General features: G+C 37.7%; 1 protein-coding gene across 2 annotated transcripts; it reads right to left on the reverse strand.

Moving 5' to 3' along the window:
* Positions 1-1,082: 1,082 nt before the first annotated feature.
* LOC107828297 (protein BTR1-like) lies at positions 1,083-17,770 on the reverse strand. 2 transcript variants are annotated; one of them, XM_075254786.1, is made up of 9 exons: positions 17,476-17,753; positions 14,440-14,606; positions 14,261-14,361; positions 8,313-8,506; positions 7,512-7,585; positions 1,883-1,978; positions 1,757-1,818; positions 1,574-1,664; positions 1,087-1,470 (listed from the first exon to the last, which is right to left on the reverse strand). In XM_075254786.1, exons 1-8 carry the CDS (start codon positions 17,567-17,569, stop codon positions 1,577-1,579), a joined length of 876 nt encoding a protein of 291 aa, XP_075110887.1. In that variant the 5' UTR covers positions 17,570-17,753; the 3' UTR covers positions 1,087-1,470; positions 1,574-1,576. The 2 variants fall into 2 exon arrangements, with proteins under 2 accessions (XP_075110888.1, XP_075110887.1); XM_075254787.1 differs by lacking the exons at positions 14,261-14,361; positions 14,440-14,606 and adding an exon at positions 9,862-9,949 and having other exon boundaries at positions 1,083-1,470; positions 17,476-17,770.
* Between the last annotated feature and the right edge of the window lie 589 nt (positions 17,771-18,359).

Consider the following 18,359-nt stretch of genomic DNA (forward strand, 5'->3'; position numbering starts at 1 on the left):
AAACCAACCCACAAAGTACAAAAACAAAGCTGAGTTAATAATGAAAAATTATCTCTGATTTTGCTACATGGTGGTATAAATTAGTGTTAGACACTAAAAGATTCTTGGAAACTAATACCTTATTGCAACTAGCAGTGTCTATCTTATGACGATTTGGAAGGCTAGGAATGAGTATATTTTTAATTCGATGATCTGCAATGAAAATGAGATTTTATCTAAAGCATTATTTGAGTTTAATGAATTTATGTTAACACTATGAGCGAGGCTTCTGCTAATCCACCATTACTAACTCTTTCTCCAGAAAAAGTATTGCTTTATGTGGATGCAGGTCTGGATCCAAAGACTCGCAAAACGAGTATTGGAATGGTAGCCTTAAAGGCTAATGGTGACGTGCTTTATGCTGTAGTCCAATTCCTTTTGTTGGAAAAGCCATAATAGCTGAAACGTGGGCAATAAGAAAAGCAATTCAACTGGCGGTGAAGTATGGTTGGAAGAATATAGATATCTTATATGATTCCTTAACAATGGTTCAAATGCTTAATGGAAGCAGAGGTCCTTCATGGGAGGTTACTACACTTTGCAAAGATATTTGGGCACTTCAGCAACATCTGAGTAATGTATCTTTTAAATATTTAAGAAGAGGGTTCAATACTCGTAGTCATAAGTTAGCCAAATTTTCTTCCGCGCTACTTAGTTAAGTCTCTTGGTTTGACAACTTTCCTGTCTGGATTGTCACCGAGGCTTCATCTGGTTTTGTACCATTGACTGTTGGGTTTAATTAATGCATGCTATATTTCCCCGGGAAAAAAAATATTGAAAAATGGAATCATCGTGAACAAACATGGCATTTCTTCTACTCTAATATTGAAAATGGAATCATCGTGAACAAACACGGCATTTCTTCTACTCTAACGTTAACATGGAGCACCAATAGTCTCCTATTCTGGTTTCGGCTTTCGATAACTCTGAATAAACTATTGTTGGTGTTTCGATGACTTTGAATAAACTATCTATGGACAACGATTACCCTATACTGAAATTTGACACCAAATAAAAGTAAGAATAATGTATTGTAACCATGGAGTAAAGCCAACGTGAAATATACATTAGCCAGAGAAATGAATTGAAGGACGAAAAAATGAATTTAGAATAAAGAAATTTCTATAATTTTGCTATCTTTTACCCCAAACTTAAACGATGCAAGCCACTGTAGATGCTCATATTGATGATGCATTACCCTTCACGAGATATAAGGAATAAACAAATGTACCTAACTGATTGTTAGAAGCTATGAAACGTTACAGCTGTATAGAATGGTCATCTTTTCAGTCAACTGAATCAAATCTGTGAGAATTTATCCCCACAAGCTTTGCTTCGGAAAAATCATCAGTCCACTAAATATTCATGTGCTACTCTCTTTCAACAAAACATGCTCTCCTCCCGTGGATCAGCATTTCACAAAACTCACCCCTGTAACAATGTCAACAGAGTTACAAAATCACCACATGGATATGATATTGAAGCTATCCATTTCGAAAAACTCAACAAAAACTATTAGAAATATAAGTCCAACCTGTCATCTCTCAGAAACGGATGCTACTTTCCGAAATATCATGGACTCAGCCGTGCGGATCGCTCTTTGGGATCCAGCAATAGTCACCTTCCTGCAAAACGTGAAAAGTTTTGTTTAAAATGTTTATACTCTCTGTATAGCTCAACCTGTCAAGTGAAACAAAAAAATATGAGGATGTCATACCGGTCAGAAGTACCGGACACGAAATCACCCCTATCTGAAATCTTTATTCTGGCCCCACTAAGCTGCAAGGGAAGCACAGACTTAGCATATATACAAGCAGGGAGCAATTGCAACTCCTTTACACACCTGACTGATCTCCATTATATTCCTTCCATTCTGCCCAAGCACCAACCCTACATGCTCATCTGCAACACCAATAGTCACAGAATTGTCCCTGTCTTCCTGCAACACCATGAAAAGCATCAACACGAGAAAAGAAACTTGATAGAGCTAAAAACAAAAGAATAGTTAGGGATGGCAATAGGGCGGGGCGGGGCGGGTTTGGCAAAACCCACAAAAATTTCAACATGCCACGCCCCGCATAGTTATTTTTTCAGTTTTGGACCCGCCCCGCCCCACTTTCTTTTTTCTTTAATTTTTTTTCTAAAACAAACTAGTTTGACATTTTATTATTTTATAAAATGGAGAGTTTAATAGAATCATATAAACATAAAACTTAGAGAGTATTACGCTGATTCCAAAATAAATGGGTTACTATCATTTCCTATTAATAATAGGATATCTTGACTTATGAAATATCATTTTGGTGAATATGTCACTGTAGGTTTGAAATGAGAATGCACAGCAGACACAGTAGAAAAGAAATAGGATGGATACGGAACTTGTACATGTAGGTTTAGAGAATAAATTAGAAAAATAGATTTAGAGATTCTTGTAGCTACTACCTGGGAGTTAGCTAACGATTTTGTTCTGGTTTTGTAAGTTTTTTTCCTGGTGATGATGAATAAATTTTTTCTTTCATCAAAAAAGACTTGACAATTGTAAGCACGTGATTTTTGCCCTATATGAGAATTACTCCCAAAAAATTCAAAAATAAAATGATTTTTCTTTGGTGTGCAATTTTGTGATATTTTGTGATATTTTGAATAATTATTTGTATTTGTCTGTGCGTGTTTATTTGCTAAATTAATAAAAAAATACAAAAATATGTCGCATTTTGTGTGTAGGATTTAATTCTACAATTGTTAGTAATTAAATTTGTTTTACAAAAATTAAAAATTACAAAAAATAGGCATCTTTTGCATTTTTAGCATTTAATGTCCAAATATACAATTTTACGCTTAATTATTACTTAATTGCGCGTTAATTGTTATTGGGAGTTAATTTGCGCTTTTATAACTTAATTTAATTCTTAATAATAAGTTAAGTATTTTTATAATTTAGTTTTTAGAAAAATAAAAGAAGAAAAGAGAGCGAAAATATAAAGAAAGTCGGAATTGGGCCTCTTCTTCGATTTCAAGCCACAGGCCCAAAAAATGGCCCAATCTTCCCTACGACCCAGTCCATTTCGAACTGGGTCGACCCAGTCCATAACCCAACACCCCTATTATCTTACAAACAACACAAAACAAAAAGAAAAAATGAAGAAAACCCTAAAAAATTGCTAAACAATCCGCCACCCCCCTTCCCTATCTTCTTCTTCTCCAAGTTTCTCCTCCCTAGCATCAATGGCTGCCCTTGACCCCACTCCCTCACGTCCAAACGCCACTAACAAACAGTTCGTCTGCGTCGTCACTTCATCCTCTTCGTCCTTCGTCAAGCTCGAGCTCGAGCTCGACATCCATGGCCCTCGTCGACCACTCGCTTCCATGGCAGCTATTTCCACGTCGACTTCTGCATCTGCTCCATCTCCAAACGACCACAGTCCTTGAAATACCCAGCTCCACCATGTCGACGGACAGCTCGAACAGCTGCTACCTCACCCTCATCGTCTTCATCGAGCCTGAGTTCGACGAGCTTTCGCTTCATCCTCCAGCTCCTCCGCTCCGAGCTATTGTTTCATCTTCTTCGGCTGTTACTTCATCCTCCAGTTCCTCCGTTCCGAGCTGCTGCTACTGCCCGTCGAACCCACGCGGACACCACCCAAACCAGTCCGGCAGTCCCCCGAGCTATTGCTGTCCGCCATAGCCTTCCTCCTCGACGAGCAGCTGTTCGACGTCCAGTCGTCCCCAGCTGTCGCGTCTCCGCTGTCCGTCGACCTCTCATATGGGTCTGTACTGAAACCTCGTCGTCCATGGATGCTTTTGTTGCTTCACTTCTGTCGCGCCAACTGCCGATATTGCTTCGTAGGTTCATGTTCGTCGTCGTCTGCTCGTGTTCGTCATCGTTGGTTCGAGCTTTGGTCGAGGCTCGTCAAGTTCGTTGTTTGTTTGGTCGTTGTTCGTCGTTTCGATCCGGTTAGTAGTTTTTGAGTTTTATTTTTTGTCCGTATTTTGTTTTGATATTTTCGAATCTAAAATCGGCAAATGTTTGTTTTGTTTAGCGTTTGAATTAATTTTTAGTTCATGTTCATGTGTTGTTTGTTAAATTAATTTTTCAGATTTCAAATGAAAGATTAATTAATTGTTTTTCATGTTTATTTCATGTTTGTATTGTTGTTTAAGTGAATATTTGTTGGTTTAATGTTTGTTAGATTCAAATTGAAATTTAATTAATTATTTCTTCAATTTGTTTCATGTTGTTATGAATTTTTCCTGAAAATATTAATGTTGTTTGAATCGTTAGAATCCGTCATGTTTGTTGCTAAAAATAGATTTAATCCATGTTCATCTTTGTTTGAAGTTCATGTGTAAATTCAGTGATTTAATGTGAGATTATGATTGCTTGTGATTTGTTAAGTTCAATTTGAATCATGCATATTGTTGTTTGTATTATTGTCTCTTTGTTCATCCATTAATGGTCTAAATTAACCAGGATTGGTTCCTGATATGGTTGATTTATTTCCATTAATTTGGAGTTTGTGTTGTTCATCATGTTCATGTAAATTGTTGTTTGAACATTGTTAGAAATTAATCATATTGCCTATATTTTGGTTAAGTTCGATTAATTGATGTGTTATAGCTGATGGGTAGTTTGGTAATTTGTAGTACGATCAGGGGTAGTTTGTTAATTTTCAGTAAGGTCGGAGGGGTAGTTTAGGAATTGTACATTTTGTAATTGTTTATATGAAGCATGGGGGACAAAATGAAATGGGGTGGGTTGTGATATAGTTGTTTAATATAAAGGGGGGACAAGACAAAATTTAGTGGGGGAATCTTGTATTTATTTATGTTAAGCATGGGGGACAAAATATAATGGGGTGGTGTGATATGTTTATTTATTGTAATGGGGATGAATGGGAAGATAATGGGTTTGGTAGAGAAAATGGGTTGATTTTAATTGATTAAAAGATTTATGGGTTATGGGATATAAGTAGAAGTCTTGAAATCAGATTTTGGGGAGATAGACAGAAATCAGATTTCGGGGGGAGACAGACAGAGATAGAGAAAAAAAAAAGAAAAAAAAAATTTAAGAGAGAAAATTCCGAAAAAAAATACTAAGACTTTAGAAAAACAAAAAGAAAAACATTCTGGAAATTCAAAAGAAGAAGAATATACACCTGATATATAGTCCAAATATTCTGAGATACGGATTGAGAAATTAAGGGTTAAACACTAACTAGTCTTTCAAAAATCTGAAAAGTTTCCCTTTGCTTCTGTCCGTTGGTTGTTGTTGTTTCCGGATTTTGTCTTGATTTTAAAATCTGTCACTAAGTTTCTCGTCGCTGGTTGTTACTAGTTGCTGGGATTGTTGTTGTTGTATGCTACTGAATTTCTGCTGATCTCTCACTTTTCTTTTGCTTCCAATATCAGGTACACAAGTGACACGCTGATTATTGTAAACTGAAACAGGAAGCATGAATACGAAAAATGAAGAATTGAAGTTCTAAATTTATTTTTGAATTATATTCTTAATTTTATTTGTATATATAAATTATTTAGCTTACAAAAATCGGAATCATGTAGCTATTTAATGTATATATAGTGGAACATCCAACGATAGCTTAACGGATGAACTATCTATATATTGCTTAAAAATAAATAAATGGTGTAGTAACTCCGTCTAAGTTAAAAATCAAACGAATAGACCATTTCGGAACTTGTAAGAAAATTGTTTAGTTAAATAATATTGGTTAATTCCAGCATGTAATTGTTTTAGGATTAAAATTAGATTGCCAAGTAAATAAATAAATGGCGTAGTAATTCCGTCTAAGTTAAAAATCAAACGAATAGACCATTTCGGAACTTGTAAGAAAATTGTTTAGTTAAATAATATTGGTTAATTCCAGCATGTAATTGTTTTAGGATTAAAATTAGATTGCCAAGTTTTTTTTTAATTTGACAAACTGAGAACATGCCTAGTATAATATAATTAGGTAGTAATACGTGAGTCTGTGCCCGTATTGGCAACGGACTGCCTTCCTTGTATCATTTTTTCAGAATTTACGAATCATATTCGAAACTCAACTATAACAACTCAAGCATGTAAATAAATTAAGACCTTTTCTCTTTCATTTTTGTAGAGACAATTTTAATAGAAAATGTAGGCACTTTAGGATTATCCTGTAAATGAGATGAGCCTCGCCAAAATAAACGCACAAATTGTGGGGACCCTCGATAAATGTTTAATTAAAATTACTTAGACTTCGGGATGAGCCGTTTAGCAAAATTCCACGGCCTTACCCAGGAATAATAATACGATAATTGCTTCAGGCGTGCATTTTAATAATCTTACCTTCTTAAATTCGGGTGCGCATTTATGTGACCCAAATCCAAATCTCAACGGAGTCGGAATGTATTAACAACCACGGGCGCATTGATTGTGACATGGTTCGAAATGCATTTTTACAATGTTGCAATTCCATAAAAAATAAACAATAATAAAAGCGGTTTTTTTAAACTTAATGAAAGCACATAAGTAATAACATGTAATAAATCAGATATCTAGCCATTATAACAATTTAAGCGACCGTGCTAGAACCACGGGATTCGAGGGTGCCTAACACCTTCCCTCGGGTCAACAGAATTCCTTACTTAGAATTTCTGGTTCGCAGACTTCATTTGGAAAGTCGAATATTTTCCTCGATTTGGGATTCAAGATAAACCGGTGACTTGGGACACCAAAAGCCAAACATTTCCCAAGTGGCGACTCTGAATTAAATAAATAATCTCATTTCGAATATTGTCACTTAAATTGGAAAAACTCCCTCGCGCATTCAACCCTTCGGGCGGGCGCGCAAAAAGGAGGTGTGACAACAATCATGTAACTAAGAAACATTGAGATAAAATTCCATTATAAATAGCCAAATGCTTTCGAAGAACCAGCAAATACATACCTCCACTATAAAGAAATGGAATTCACTTATATATAGCATCCTTATAAGTTATAATGTTATAAGATTGTAAGTCGAGCTGGCTGAATCAGAATTAATAGAGGTTAAATAACAAATCTTAAAATTCAAACAAATTAAACTAAAAAGTCTTACATGTTACTAATAACTTGTAAATAACCACTGGTTAATTATAAATCAAAATAGTATTCGTGCTAGTGAAGAAGAATGTGAAATTGTAGTTGAAATAATTGCTTTGTTTCAAAAAAAGATAAAATTCAAAGTTGTCCCGCATTGAACCCGCATTGAACCCGCAACTCGCGCCGCCCCGCTTTAAAAATTTTAAAAATTGTTTTAACCCGCCCCACCCCGCACCCGCATAAGAGTAAACCTGCCCCACCCCGCACCCGCCCCATTGCCATCCCTAAGAATAGTAGAACCACAATTAGAAACAGAATAAGATATAAAGCTGACAGAAGAAAGGTAGCTGACTTTTTGGTGAAAGCAGAATTGCATAAAAAAGTCCTAATGGAATGGGGAATAGACCTTGTTCTGATATCTGTTATTTGTAAATCTCCCTCCAATTCCATTTGGTGGTCCATAGTTCATTCCCACGTAAACTGCTAAGGAAAAGGAAGATTTTAGATTCTGAAATCAAGAAAAAAAAAAGGCAGCCTGGTGCACTAAGCTCCCGCTATGCGCGGGGTCCGGGGAAGGGCCGGACCACAAGGGTCTATTGTACGCAGCCTTACCCTGAGAATAGATTCTCAGTATAGATTCTGAAATCAGATACTGAGAATTAAGACAGATTGAATTTCTCAAATTTTGAATACTTCAATCCAATAACCACTTAATATTTTTAGAATGTAAAGTAATAAGCAAGGATTTAGTCACTAGATGACCATATGAAATCAAAAACCATTTGCATAATGCTGCACCAAGTCAACCACTAGTCTACTACAGTAATTTCCTGAACAATACACCTGGTAGAGCTAGGGAAAACATCATTTAAGAGGCTGGATCATCATTATCTTAGAAAGCCCTACGAAGAAGAAACAAGCGTTGTTCCCTTATCCATGCATCCATTCTATTTAACCTGAAATCCTCTCCGACACCACCAGATTGCCACATTTGGTTATTAAGCAAGAACAAGAACTGCTTATCCCTAGGAGAACTAAGCATAAGTCTAAGATCTCAGGGTAGTCATTCAAAAAAGAAATGATAAAGACATAAGAGCAGATCTTATCCTTATCCATGCTGACAATCACTTAAGTGGAAGTATTCCTAATTAGTTTTTTTTAATCTCTATAGTGGAAGATTTCCTAATTAGTTATAATTGACGCATACCTGCATATGGAAATGGAGCAATGATAGATTGTATATAATGACGGTCTTCTGCCAACTTATATAGAATCAATTCAATAGCTCGCATCTGCTCCCCAAGAGTTCCAGTCACTATTACTAACCTATCATGCAGTCCTGGAAAATTGTTATCCTGAGGAGATATTTTTATGCCAGCCCGTGAGTCTTCAATAAATGATCTGTAATATAAAAAGCATCTACAATCAAAACCAATGATTTCTTTACAGCCAATATTACCAAAAGCTAGAAACTAACAACTTGTTAAAGAACTCCGCTGGTATATTTAACTGCAAGATAGACAGTTCATATGAACCTTCATCCTGTCATAAAAAACTTTATCAATAATTATATTCCCGTGATCTACTGATGGGCAATGATCTTTGTCCTAACCTTTCTAGTTGCCCCATTATGTCTTTGGTTCGTCATCTGTGTAGGGGACAGGGACCTACGCAATAGAAACATTAGCTTTTGAATAACGCATGGCCTTATACTTGCAGATTTGCACCTGATTTATATGTGACAGCTATTCTTATCTTAACTTTTCATGTTCTGAGCAACCTCTGAAGAAAAAGCACTAGCTTTCATGGAGGAAATAAGGCATATCAATCAACTATGACTAAACTCCAAAATAGTTGAGGCGATTATTGGATCACCTATATCCACTCCACTTAATTCAACTCCATTTCAATTGAGAAAAGAAAAGACAAAAAAGGGTTAAATGCTGTAAGCAGATGAGCTTTTCAAATTAGACTATGTGCTTCGTTCAAAGTCAAAAGCCCGCCTAATTCTAATTGATCCTGTTATTTTTTTTAAAAAATCTAGCAGGTTCCTGGTTGTCCAGAATTCCTTCAATTTTTTGTTAGGACTTTTCGAATTTTATTTTTTTGCGCTTGTAGTGACTCTCCAGTGAAAAGGCGTGAGACGCTGGTCATGGTGGGTCTGAGGAGAGGGAGAGGTAGGCCTAAGAAGTATTGGGGAGAAGAGATTAGGTAGGACATGGCACATTTGCAACTTACCGAGGACATGCCTCTTGATAGGAGGGCGTGGAGGTCAATAACTAGCGTAGAAGGCTAGTAGGTAGTCGAACGTATCCCTTTCTCATACCTTTGGTGTCACATATTCTTCTCGTACTTTCTTATACTTAGATTTCTATTACCAGTTGTTTCTTTCGTCTTGGTTATCTTATTACCTTGTTGTTGTTGTTACTGCTTCTTTTTCATAGTTTCATTGTATTTCTTTTCAATAATGTTGTGACGATGTTTTTCTTGAGCCGACGGTCTACTAGAAACAGCCTCTCTACCTTCACAAAGGTAGGGTCGGGTTTGTGTACACACTACCTTCCCCAGGCCCCACGTGTGGGATTATACTGGGTTAGTTGATGTTGTTGCGTTTGTAGTGACTCTGGATCTCCCTACTTTACCTGTTTACCATATCAATGCCATTTCTAACTTTGGACTTAAGTAAAGATGAGCGTTTTGTCTCCAATAAATGACACAAAAGCATCCCCCCCCCCCCCCAAAGCAAGCATATATACAATGAGAACACGAGATTTGGATTTTCCTCGCCATTAACCCTATATGGAATCGCAGGTGGACTCTTCTTTGCCTTTGGGCTCCTCATACCTACCACACGATGAGCAATGAGAATTAGTTATAACTCTAAAACTGCCACCAGAACTAGCAGGTATTAAGTAGAAAAAAGACAAATATGCTCAAATCTTTCTTTTAGGCCAATAAAGGAGTTGATGGATCGGCTCCATTCTTAATATCTCTCAATTACTACTCCACGTTTTACTTTCTAAAAGTTTTAAAGAAAAACAAACTCCTCACTCCTCTTTTTACTTCCTCTCCTACTCTACCACTTTCACCCCAGATAACAACAAAAATCTTTTCTTTTTTGTTCTTTTTAACTCAGAGGCATGGACTTTTCTTCCACTAGTAAAGCAGAACGGCACAATCTTCTCACCTGTGCCAGAATGAAAAAGGCACCATATCATAGTTTTACTCTTCAGCTAAAACTCATGCTGACAGAAATCTCTCGACCTTTGGAAGACCATAAAAATCCCCACCTTCCTATAGAAATGGTTTTTGTTATGTCTTCTGAAAAGGTGTTGTTTCTACATTATTCTATTTCCAAATATTAAGTATCATGTGTTCTTTGATAATCTTATCTGCTATCAAAGAAAATTTTCACAGTTATCTTAGAAATAGAAAGCAATCATATAGGCTATATTCTTCTTAATAAGTAACATAGAGGCTATATAACGTCATCAAAATATCAGCAGGGTGTATCTGTGATGGTTTACCAGAAAATACACACAAAAATTTGTATTAACCAGGAAACTAACACCGATCAAATAAAATGCACATCATCTGTTTGGATGCAAGCCTAACCCATCTATGTAGAAGAAAGACTTTTCCAATGGCTAAAATCAATTGCATTCTTAATAGAATCACAAATTGGAATACAGCAGCAAAACTACAGTTTTTGCTGAAAGACATATATGTACACACACACAAAGTGAAAGTCCTGAATACAACAACAACTATGCCACAATCCCAAGCAAGTTGGGGTCAGCAAAATAGTCCCAAGTCTAAAACATATTTTTGTTTGTAACAAAAAATAATCACTTAAGAAAATGATAGAACGTATACTTTAATCCTTAATAACTATGCAACAAGAAATCTTTTCCTACAGCACCCTAAACAGTCTGTCTACATGGACTACAATCCCCCTTTTAGCTTAATACAAGAGAAGGTGACTGAATATATTTTTTTCCGGATAGGTAAGAGAAGGTGACTGAATTTACTGATCACATTTATCTTCAATCACAAACAAACAATAACAACCCAGTGTGATCCCACAAGTGGGGTCTGGGGAGGGTAGGAAGTACGCAGCCTTACCCCTACCCTGGAAGGGCAGAGAGACTGTTTCCGATAGATCCTCGGCTACAGAAGGTGAGAGAAGCTCTGGTAGCAAGTAATAGCAAAACAATAATTAAAAAACTAAATCGGGGATAGCAACAGGTAATATAAAAGGGGTACTGATAACAAGTAGCAGCAAGATAACATATTCAGAAAACTAATTCCAAGGCAGCAGACGAGAATATGAATGAAGTACAGCTAGCAAACTACGGGATTACCAATGGCAAGTAACAACGAAACGAGACATGCGAATATAGAAAACTAAGGAAAAAAAGGGCACCGAACTAGCGCTAATACTATCGAGCTAGAGAAGATAAAGGGAGATGCACGACTACCTACTAACCTTCTACCCTAATCTTCAACCTCCACACCCTTCTATCTAGAGTCATGTCCTCGGTTAGCTCAAGTAGCGACATGTCCCGCCTGATCACCTCTCCCCAAGACTTCTTTGGCCTACCTCTACCCTTCCTCACACCTCCAAAGGCCAACCCCTCACATCTCCTGACAGGGGCATCTGCGCTTCTCCTCTTAACATGTCTGAACCACCTCAACCTTGCCTCACAAATCTTTGCCTCCACAGGGGCCACTCTCACCTTGTCTCGAACAACTTCATTCCTAATTCTATCCAACCTAGTATGCCCACACATCCATCTCAACATCTTCATTTCCGCTACCCTCATCTACTGGACATGAGAGGTTTTGACTGGCCAACACTCTGCCCCATACAACATAGTCGGTCTAACAACTACCTTGTAGAGCTTACCCTTAAGTCTCAACGGCACATTCTTATCACACAAGACACCGGAAGCGAGCCTCCACTTCATCCACCCTGCTCCGATACGGTGTGTGACATCCTCATCTATCTCCCCATCCTCCTGAATTATAGATCCCAGATACTTGAAACTCTCTCTCCTGACAATGACTTGTGTATCGAGTTTCACATCCACGTCCGCCTCCTGGGTAACACCACTGAACTTGCACTCCAAGTATTCTGTCTTGCTCCTGCTCAACCTGAAATCATTAGACTCCAGGGTATGTCTCCAGACCTCCAGCCTCTCGTTAACGCCACCTCACGCCTCATCAATCAGGACTATGTCATCCGCAAATAGCAAGCACCAAGGCACCTCCCCCTGAATGTGACGTGTCAAAGAATCCAACGCCAGGGAAAACAAAAACGGGCTAAGTGTTGATCCCTGATGCAACCCCATCTCAACCGGAAAGTAATCAGAGTCTCCACACCTGCTGTCCTAACTCGTGTCTTAGATCCATCATACATGTCCTGAATCACTCTAATATACGCTACAAGCACTCCTCTAGCCTTCAAACATTCCATAAAACCTCTCTGGGGACTCTGTCATAGGCCTTCTCCAGGTCAATGAACACCATGTGCAAATCCTTCTTCACCGCCCTAAACTGCTCCACCAATCTCCTCACAATATGAATGGCCTCAGTGGTCGACCGTCCCGGCATGAAACCAAACTGGTTCTCGAAAATGGACACACACCTCCTCAACCTCCCTTCAATCACCCTCTCCCACACTTTCATCGTATGGCTTAACAACTTGATACCCCTATAGTTGTTGCAGTTTTGGACATCCCTCTTATTCTTGTACAGCGAGATCATCGTACTCTGTCTCCATTCTTCGGGCATCTTCTTTGTCCTAAAAATGACGTTAAACAACCCAGCAAGCCATTCCAAGCCCTCCTTACCCACGCTCTTCCAGAATTCCACTGGGATCTCGTCCGGCCCCGTCGCTCTACCCCTACTCATCCTGCGCATAGCCCCTACAACCTCCCCCACTCGTATACGTCTACAGTACCCAAAATCTCGCTGCCGCTCCGAGTGCTCCAACTCCCCCAGCACAATGCCCCTACCTCCATCTTCATTCAAGAGCCTATGAAAGTAAGACTGTCATCTCTGCCTAATCTGTGCCCCCTCCAATAAAACTCTTCCCTCCTAATCTTTTATGCATCTCACTTGGTCCAGATCCCGGGCCTTCCGCTCCCTCACCTTCGCTAGTTTGTACAACTTCCTGTCCCCGCCTTTATCCCCAATTTATCTTCAATCACAAGTGACAAAAATAACCATATCCATTAATGCCTAAGTAAGGTTAAAGCTGCGGTTTGCATCCATATAGCATCCCCCCACACTCTTTCCCCCTTTTTGGTTGATCAGTTAATCTGTGTTCATAGGACTTTGTTGAATTGTATAGGAAATTGATGAAACGGATAGAAAGAGAACCTAAAAGGGTAAAATAGCAAAAGCTCAACTTCCAGAAACTATTCCCATACTACTCCCAAATGTCACATTGAGGGCAATCATGGTCTAGGACAGGATATCGTAATATTAACCCAGAGAATTTAGCTATGGAGACTTAATCTAGAAAACAAATATAGAAAAAAGAAGTTTAACGATTCATATTGGAAGAAGGAACTTAGTCGCTTGAACATGCATTGAAGCAAAGCTTCTATTTGCATGTGTGATATTATATCAAGGGGTAATAAGCTGTTATTCATTATTCAATGGATGCATGGACTCAAGCAATTGATCATTGTGCCAATCAGAAACCAAAGACAAATGAACACTTTCATTTCAGGAGAATCACTCCAGCACATGGCAACATGCAATTTTTGCCATAAACTCTGAGAAGAACAACTACTACTACGCCTCAAACAAGTTGGTGTCGGCTATATGAATCCTCGCTTCTATCATTAAGACAAATTCATATCATCATTATTCCAAATAAAATAAAAGTGAGTGAAAATTACAGCAAAAAGTATTTCAATACATTATGTCATTTAGGTACATCACGATGATGATGATGATAATAATAATAATAATAATAATAATAATTTATTTTGATAAGCATCATGATGATAAGCATCACAAGTGAAAATTACAGCAAAAAGTATTTCAATTAAGATAAGAACATGAAACTCAGGTGTGTTTCTAAGAGCAATACGCAAAATGCAAATGCTTATGAGATACGAATCTAGTAAGAACTCATACTTTATAGTGGCTCCTCCCTTCCCAATAATTCCACCACAAGAGCTGTTGGGCACAACTAGTCTAACTTTTGACCGCACGTCATCACCATCTTCAGCATAAAACTGACTCAAGAAAGAGACAGTATTTCAATCACTATGTCGATAAATGAACGGAGAATGGGATTCAAGATAGCTTATTACCTCATCTATCAATTTACCAAGAATAAGTTCAACTGCCTTGAGTATATTATCCACAAGCCCAGATACCATTATAACCCTATCTGACGTACCAGGGAAAAACTCAAAGTTGCGTGACAACTGAACTCTTGCCCCAGAACGGGACTGAAACTCGGTGATTGTTGAGCCACCTTTTCCAATAATTAAACCGACTTCAGTATTTGATAGAAGAAACTTGATATAAGTTTTCTCCTCCTCGTGGTATGGAACATCAGAGTGAGAAGGAAATAAGAGACAACACGAAATAAAGTAGCCCTAAATTTGATATTGTAAGTTAGTGAGCAGAAGATATAGTGACAACACAGTCTACTAATCAAAATTAAAATCATGATTTTGAACAAACAAATTAAAAAGATAACAAGCAAACATGATGCTCATGAAATCGCAAAGGTATTAAACAAAGTGCTATACTTATGTGTCTGTCTCATGATATCAAGCAGCTTTTCAAATATAAATCCTTAGTAATGAAAACAAAATCTGGCACCTCATTTCCCATCTTCCTAAATCAGCCAAATAAAAAGCAAAGGAAAGTACCAAAATCGATGCAATACAGGATAATATTGTCAACTATACAAAGTGGGAAAAGCATAAAGTTCTGTTGGGCTTAAAGTGCAATTAAAGCGCCCACTTTAACCAAGGAAAACGAAAACGCAATAACAGAAAAAGGTAACTCAACACAAACAAAAACTTAAATGGAGAAAGAAACTTTAAATTTTCTAGTCTAAAGCAAATATTGCAAAAATCATGCATTTATTGCTTTCAAACTATGAGTAATCAGCTAAGTAATGCTTTTGCACATATATGGAGCGTCATCACCCTTATAGTCCAGTTGATAGATGGTAATAATCATACTTTGTTAGCCCAAACATGAGTAATGTTACGCGGCACATTCCTGAGATTCCTTGGAAGGGCGACGTAAGGCTAAGCAACTGATGTCAGTGCAGTTACTATCCGCCAACTCAGCTCCCCAGGTCCCCTCCGTATGCTGGACAAGATTGTCAGAGCCGTATGGGAAAACTAATGTCAAGAGCAATTGAGAGAACATAAATGAGAATTGAGAATGAAAGAAAGCTTGATTGTATTAATGAAAGCTATTACAGAAAAGCGAGAATTATTTGCTTGCTAGAAAGTTTGATCGTTGATCCCCCCTAATAGTGCTTAAAAAAAATAAACCAAAGTTACAAGACTTGACCTAACTAAGCTAGAGGAACATAATGGAAGTACATGAAATAAAACTACTCTATATTTACAATGAAAAGGACTTAGTTTTCTACAAGGTAGAAACAGGTTCGTTGTCAGCAACCTTGTCTTTGGCATCACGGTGTGCGCGCACGGCGTTGTTGGCATCTGCTTGCGGCTAGGCGCTAGCGAGGGCTATCGGTGGGGAAACAGAGGCACATGCGCGCTTATCACTTGGCGCAGCCAAGACCACGGCGCCGTCCATGGCGCTAGGCGTTGGGAGGCTTGCTAGGATGACATGGGGCGCGTCCAAGGGGTCATGGAGCATGGCTGGAAAGCTGCCCATGACAGTAATCATGATTTTTTTTAGGTCAACTAACATTGGGCAGTCTTATAATGCCTGTAAAAGCTTTAGATATTGTAATAAAGCCCTAAAGTGACCTAATGTTATTGGAGCTTAGACTTGACTTAGAGCAAATATAAACTTGCCTACTCGCTCCCGCATCAATCTCCCCTTGATGGAATGGAGAGGATTTTGCCTCAAATTTGGATTTAATTATATACATGTTAGGGTAAGAGATGTTCGACATCCAAAGTGATGAGACACCGTATACTCCTTGGCGCTCCAGCTTGTAGTGTTGCTACAAAAAAATTGAGCACTCTAAAAGGCCCTTTAAATCGAGGCTTTAGTTCTGAATTGTGCTTGGACAGAATGCCTCGTTCCTAAGGTACAGCCACAAAGAGTCCCTAGGCGCACACTTGCAATTCTCCAACTCAAAAACAAAGCTTCTTCATGTTCTGAGCAAATTCGAAATGTGGTAGAACTAAGTCTCATTTTCTGATACTCTTCTTAACCATGTTTGTCAATGGTTACCGAACGTAGTCTTCAAAAAGTGACTTGTATATTTTAAGTCACAACCTAAAGTTGTTATCTTTACAACTTCATGAAGTTTGTCCGCCTCCTTGGAAGAATGATAAGAAAATAAGAGGCATTGTGAATGGTATTACATCGACTCAAGAGTGCTAATTTAGAAAATCGACAGCTAACTAGCATTATTAATTCTTTTTGTTCCAAGGAGCCCACCAGTACAAATCCATGCACATCATTCCAAGGATTAATAGATGTGCACACATGCCCGATTGGTGATGGCTCTTGGATTTGTGACAAACAATGCATCTCTCCACAATGAGTTGAACATATTGAGCCACTTTGAGCCAAAAGAAGTGTTCTTGAACCTGCTAAGCGTTTTCGTTACACCAAAAGGTCCAGCTAACCTTTCAGTGTGCTTTTCTCGCGACATGCTATAGTCTTGTTGTTTATCATGAATTGCTGATATTGATCCCGAAAAAAGACAGTAGTTGGTAGATACAGCTAGGCCATGAACAGCCAACCATCACAGTGTAAAAATTGGATAGGTTCGATCGATAGTCACTGGGGCCTCCTAAAACGATCTACTAAATTCATTGAGTTGTTCCAAGGGATCAAAACGGCTAGATATTAGTTTTTTTATAAGTATATCTAGAGACGTAATTTACATCTTTTTTTGAGACGTAATTCGCATATTTGGAACCAAACATTAGGTCATGAACTATCCCAAAAACCACCAAAATTCATCCTTAGGTTTTAAAATCACACATATAAGCTAAAAAACCTGCTCACATACTGATTTTCACACTGTCGTATAGAACGTCGGATCAACAATGTAAAACGGCATTATCATAAAATTCAAATACGGAACAACAAAAGATAGCAGATCTGAAGCATCCAGTTGTTAAAAATATGCGCAAAAAAAAAGAGAGAATAAAAACAGAGATGATTACCTGAATGAGGAGGCAGCGATTGGCGAGGCGAAGATTGGTCCTGAAGACCTTCAGTAGAGGAATTGTAGTTAGATTCTGTCCCTTCCGTTGCCATTATCAGTGTTTCTGCGTGAATAGAGAAGCGAGTTAAAGCATTCGCATCAGAAGCTGAAGAAGTGATTGGGGGGGGTGGGGTCCTAATTCAGAAGAGGAGGAAATGGACAGCGACTGAAAAACGTCTGTGCCTTCTTTTCCTTTTTTTACTCTTTCGTCTATCTTACACTCTATCCTTTTTTTACTATTGGATACATTGTATTATTTATTATTATTAAATAATATTTTGTTATTTGATTTAACTGTATCGTATTTATTAGTACTAATAAATTTATTAAAATATCCTCAATTATTTAATAACAAAATATTAAACGATGGGGTTCTAATTCAGAAGAGAAGGAAATGGATAGCGACCGAAACAAATAGGATGAAGGCTACTTCAAAAGAGGAAACTTATGTGCCTTCTTTTCCTTTTTTTTACTCTTTCGTCTATCTTACACTTTATTTGGATTATTATTCCCCGTCGTTTTATAATGTATTGTATTATATTATATCGTATTGTATCGTATCGTTTTATGAATATAATGTTTGGATAGATTGTATTGTTTGTTATTATTAAATAATATTTTGTTGTTTGATTTGACTTTATCGTAATGTACTGTAACTGATAAGTTTACTAAAATACCTTCAATTGTTTAAATATTAAATTTATCAAAAAACTATGCATAAAAATAGTTTTAAAAAATAAAATAGAAGAAGGCAAAATACCTTAAGAAAGCAGAACAAAGGAGCGAGACAGAAGAAGGCAAACCAAATGAGCACAACCAAGTAGAATTGAGTTAAATGCAAAC

The sequence above is a fragment of the Nicotiana tabacum genome, chromosome 6 (assembly GCF_000715075.1).
Source record: "Nicotiana tabacum cultivar K326 chromosome 6, ASM71507v2, whole genome shotgun sequence".
Taxonomy (NCBI): domain Eukaryota; kingdom Viridiplantae; phylum Streptophyta; class Magnoliopsida; order Solanales; family Solanaceae; genus Nicotiana; species Nicotiana tabacum.

Coding starts and splice junctions, on each gene's coding strand:
- LOC107828297 (XM_075254786.1), bottom strand. CDS start 17,569: ATGGCAACGGAAGGGACAGAATCTAACTACAATTCCTCTACTGAAGGT. Junction 14,362..14,439: donor TTGGTAAATTGATAGATGAG/GTAATAAGCTAT, acceptor TTCTTGAGTCAG/TTTTATGCTGAAGATGGTGA. Junction 1,665..1,756: donor GTGTCCGGTACTTCTGACCG/GTATGACATCCT, acceptor CACGTTTTGCAG/GAAGGTGACTATTGCTGGAT.